Source organism: Poecilia latipinna, unplaced genomic scaffold (genome assembly GCF_001443285.1).
Source record: "Poecilia latipinna isolate Pla-1442-1.1 unplaced genomic scaffold, P_latipinna-1.0 Scaffold1282, whole genome shotgun sequence".
In the NCBI taxonomy this organism is placed as follows: domain Eukaryota; kingdom Metazoa; phylum Chordata; class Actinopteri; order Cyprinodontiformes; family Poeciliidae; genus Poecilia; species Poecilia latipinna.
This window is the reverse complement of record NW_015113898.1, coordinates 119,436-124,738: the sequence shown is the minus strand read 5'-3', so window position 1 is coordinate 124,738 and position 5,303 is coordinate 119,436. Positions and strand designations below refer to the sequence as shown.

The following is a 5,303-nucleotide window of genomic DNA, read 5'->3' as shown; positions in this document are numbered from 1 at the left end:
TTGAAGATCCAGCGTCAGAAATGGGAAGACGGAGGTTAAAAGTGAGCTGTACGCGGTTCGTTCACTGGAATCATTTGTTGGAGGAAAATAATTCCAGAGAAAATTCACTGCTACGGGAACAGGCTGAAAACGATTCGGCACAAGGTAAGTAATGTGTGTGTTGATGCGTTTGTGTTGTACGGAGTATGAAATTATTTTTAGGCAACTCCTTAGCTTTTGTTTATATGACAATTATATAAAATACATTTAACATGCAGTCGGCGCGCCCCTCTGATACTGAGCACGGCCAGCAATGCTTCAGCCCGATCCAAACCACACAGGTAGTCAGTCAGATTAAGGTCCAAAACCTTCGCTTTACAGCCGTATAAGTGGCACCGATCCACATGAAAAATCCACAGAACAAGTGGTACAAATGGTAGAAATCACGTATTTCCCGAATTCCAAAAATATGACATCTACCTTTGCTGTTTGTTTCATAATTAAATTTTTCCACTTGGCTGCTATAATCTGTTCTTGTGTTAAACAGACGAAATTTTTCTTTTTTTTCTCTGAGATTCTGCTTAGAAAATGAGGTTATGAAGTTTCATCCTCCCACTGCTTTTTGGTTTTAAAATGGTAAATTTAGGTTTTGCCTGGACTTTTATAAACTAATACCCCTTATATGCATAATTTTTTGTATTACTGTTGGTAATGAGCAAACCCTGTGCTTTGTCTGCTAGTAGTTTAAATTAATTTCAGCTGCACACTTTCAAGAGTATTCAGATTTTAACATGCATTTTCTAAGTAGTATTTTAATTCACTCTTACTCAGTAACATCAGTGTTGCTACACCTCTGAAATTTTTTTTGCAGTTTCTTTGTGATACCAGAACTATTTCACTTAAACATTTAATTTCCTGATATATTGTCAATTTATTTTCAAGCAAAACTCTCAAAAAGAGCTTGTGTTTCAGCTGTTTCACAGTTTCATTTATTCTACTTTTAGGTAATACCAGCAAAGAAATGTGAATATTAGGTAATGTGTAGTTAGTCATATAATTTAATATACTGAATAAGGCTGGATGATATGACTTACAAGACTTTTTTCATACCAGATTTGATTTTAATCGATTCCTCCCGTCCTCAATTTCCATAATAAAATCACAGAAAATACTTTGAAAAAGTGCCTTTATTTCAATCATCATTTCTGTGAGTTGTATAAGGGAGCATTACGGTCAGGATACAAAAATTTTTAATTGCAAGAATGCAGTCATTGTTACAGCAGAATAAAGATGCAATTTTTTAACAATGTCTTAAAATTACAAGACGTTGTTTTAATGAGAAATAAAGATTCAGATTGATCTGATGTAACTAGCTCAGTCCATGTGGTTCTGACATTTGTCAGTAATCAAGAGGATGTACATTGCCACCACAACTGACCAGGTAGGTAAGCATTAAGGTAAAAAAAAAAAAGAAAAAGAAATGGAGCAAATATTGTATACAAAATGGAAAAAGAGCAACTGATAGAAATACTTTCTACATAAATAAAAGCAAAAAAGTTAATAGCAGGAGAAAAGTTGATGGCAGCGTTAGCTCAGCCAATCTTTCCCTCCAGGAAGCCACCGAACAACTGTCTAACTCCAGCTATAATAAAAATAAAAAAAAAGAGAGAAATAAAACAGAAAGTTAAAATAACAAATAATGCCAATTTGATCATTCAGATCTAATGTGTTCCAAATGCAACAAAACGTTCTGGAATCTATTATTGACATTTTACAAATTTCACAAATCAATTGGAAGGTTTCACAAATGTTTTATTTATTCTGCTGATTGTACAGAATAATCTAGTTAAGTTTGAAATGTCTAGGTGTTTTTTTTTAAGTACAATACTTTAAAAAAGCTCAAGATAGTGAAAAATTAAGTGTAATCACCCTTTAGCTATTTTCCGAATTAGATGCTACATTCAGAAGCTAACTTCACTTTCGACTGATAGCTTGGGCACAGTATAGACAGATCTATATATGTTTATATAGATCTATATCTATATAGCATAGATATGTAGATTGCACACTGCACAGCTAATCAAACCACAACGTTTACATAGCACCTTTGTAAGCTTGTCCTGTTAGCTACGTCAGACATATGAGGCATTAGGGTGAATACAAACAATTTATTAACTTACCTTCAAAGTTATTGTGAAGTTTTGACACATCCAGCTAAAATCCTTTGTTGTTGTTGGACCGTTTCAGGACGTCTGAATAATTCTATAAGCATCATTAATAGTCCTGCAGCGACTGAGGAGCCTTTGTTGACAGCCAGGATTACCAAGGAGTGGCTCCATAAGAAGCATATCAAGGTTCTGGAGTGGCCTAGTCCGTCTCCAGACCTAAACCCCACAGAAAATCTTTTTGGAGGAGCTCCAACTCCGTGTTTCTCAGCAACAGCCCAGAAACCTGGCTGATCTAAAGAAGATCTGTGTGGAGGAATGGGCCAAAATTTCTGCTGCAGTGCAAACCTGGTGAAAAACTACAGGAAACAATTAGCCTCTGTAACTGCAAACAAAGGCTGCTGTACCCAATGTTAACATTGATTTTCACAGGTGTTCAAATACTTATTTGCAGCAGTAACACACAAATTATTTAAAAAATCATACGTTGTGATTTCCAGATTTTTTTAGAGTATGACATGCACCTAAGATGAAAATTTCAGACCCCTCCTCAATTTTTAAGTGGGAGAACTTGAAAAGTTGCAGGCTGTTCAAATACTTATTTTCCTCACTGTAGGAAAATACAGTGAGGTCAGGTCTGTTTTAGAAAGCATGAGGCCAGAGACATGTCCACACAGTGGACATGATCGCTCCCCCCTGTGTAGAAGTGTCACTCGGGTAGAGCAAACTTCCAACAGACAAATTAGGTCATAATGGTGAAGAGAGTGATGCTCATGGCAATACCACATACACAGAGGCATTTTTGCCTTATCAGTCAACATTCAGGCAAAGAAGATGAGAAAAAATATTTTGAATGAGTCACACTTCTGGCTTCAAAGTTCTTGTACTTGGGTATTGAGGTTAAAATGGCAAGGCTCTTGATTATCTTTGTCAGCTTTTAACTGAATTCTGAGCTGCTCGCGGCCTTTGTTCCCTAACTCTGAATCTTTTGGTTTTTCCATGTGTACGGCTGAGAACTAAAAGGGCAGGGCTTTTCAGTCAGTTTGCCCCAAGCTGTGGAACTTGCATACTAAGTCCATGAAGTTATTTGCGGGTAACCACAGACAACTTGATGATAAAGCCCAAGGGTCTGAGGAGCACTAAGTTTGCTTTTATACAAAATTAATGTGTTTCATACGAGCCTGCACAATTTGTGGAACATGCAGCAGACAAATACTGTAATCTGCGGCATCTTTCCTGGGCCTTAGACCCAAGAGCATCAAGACATACTGGTACTATGCCATAACATGATGATGTGCTGGAAATATTATGTTGTCCTGCTGCTCAAAATTGTCATTGCCGAAGGGTATTTGTGATTATTATTATTATTTATTTACTTTTTTTTCTTCTTGCAAATATTTGACGGAAAATGTTTTCTGTCATTTTATCTATGTGTTCTTCTTGGCACAAAAGTGTTGGACACATTGCAATTGTGAAAAGTGGTGCAAAAGAATTTTCACATCTATTGTTTGGAAAAAGATTGAGACATTAATTTTTGATTTAATTATTAAGCATGATATTTTTATCATATTTTATCATATATTACGAACAAGTTGTAATTATACCATCAATCACTGTAGTATTCAGCTATTCATGAGGTTGGCCGCAGGGAATTATTCATCTTTACATTTTTTTAGACTGAGTTTCCAGTACTGAGTTTTGGTAGTGGAATAAACTCTCTTCCAAAAGTAAAAGCGGCGCATTCTAAATGATAAGCCCCAACACTTTGTCGGAGGTTCAATTCCTCCAGGTAAGGGGCATATACTTTGGGACAGATTGCAATTTTTAATCTATCTGTTTTACTGAAATAGAAGAGTAGTCAAACAGGACAGCTGAACCTTTTTGCCTCCAAAACTCCTGGATGGTATCATGTGAAAATGTCTGTTGTGTTTGTGTGAGCAGAGACAAGCAGAAAGTGGAAAAGGTGATGACCTCACTTGGGATAAAGGTGATGACAAGGGACCTGCGTCACTCTGACCCAAAAGTCCTCCTCTTTGCTATCTGTAACCAGTGGTTACCAGTTTCCAAGGCTGTCCTCTGTATCCTCCTCTTTTGATCTCTGATCCTACCTCAACTGTTGCCTGTTTATGTTAGTCTGCCTCACTGGAGCATTTCCAAAGTTGGGTGAACATTTTGATTTCAGTTTGCTTTAACAAAGACTCCAGCAATGGTGTGTGAGAAGCTTCCCAGTCCTTTAGAGATGGCAGCAGAGAAAGTGGAGAAGCTGATGAGTGTTAGAACCCGTCGATTTGATTCACTGCCTGAAAGGACGCAAGAACTGAAGACAGGTACACACACACACACACACACGATTTAAGTCAGTGAAGCTTCTGCATTATATTCATCTCATACTATAATGACCTTCTGATCGTTTTGTGTGTGTGAAAATTTAATAGAAAAAGAATACAAGAATTACATTTTATTTACATTAAAAATGGCAAGGTTACATTTATTAACAATTGGTCTCTAGAGTGAGTACAGCATATCAAAACAGCATTTGCAGATAACCTGGCTTGTCTTGTATAGAGAAAAAATACTTTAAAACACACAAGAAGAGGTGGGATTAATAGGAACATTACTTAAAGCAATACTACTCAAGGAAAGTAGAAAAGTATTCATCCAAAAATTAGGCTGGGTTATGGTCAAATCATGTTCCTTCCACTTCTAACTCGAACATTTAGAAATTCTTTTGTATCTAATGCTATCAGATTGTTTTACAACAGTACATTTTCAAAGGTTTTTTGCTTTAACCCATCATGAGATGTTCCTTGTGTGACACCTTGATAATAACACACCCCTTTACATGTCATCAGTTTTGATTGAACTAGTTGAAATTCATGTGCACTGTGCCAAGGGGCAGAATGACTTTCTAATGACCAATAGGCTTCAGCTGCTGCATTGACTTTCCATGCCTTTTTTATTTTTTCCATGTCATTTCACAATATTACACCTATCTTCATTTCTGAACATTTTGCTTTGGTTTCTTCTATATATGGATTACTTAGGTTGTTGCCAACATTGGGTGAAAAGTTCTTGTCAATCGCACCGCAAGGGCGTAGGAACGAGTCTGTCATTGGGGGGGACGCATATCGGAAACCTGACAGATCAGTAAATAGCTTG

At 36.8% G+C, this 5,303-nt stretch overlaps 1 protein-coding gene across 4 annotated transcripts in view; it reads left to right on the top strand.

Annotated features, from left to right (window-relative positions):
• efl1 (elongation factor like GTPase 1) overlaps positions 1–5,303 on the top strand; it is a 53,466-nt gene that overhangs the window by 12,744 nt on the left and 35,419 nt on the right. For all 4 annotated transcript variants that reach the window (XM_015054855.1, XM_015054853.1, XM_015054854.1 and 1 more), the window contains exons 10-11: positions 4,086–4,222; positions 4,349–4,471. In XM_015054855.1, coding sequence (XP_014910341.1) covers positions 4,086–4,222; positions 4,349–4,471 — 260 coding nt within the window. The remainder of the gene's footprint in view (positions 1–4,085; positions 4,223–4,348; positions 4,472–5,303) is intronic.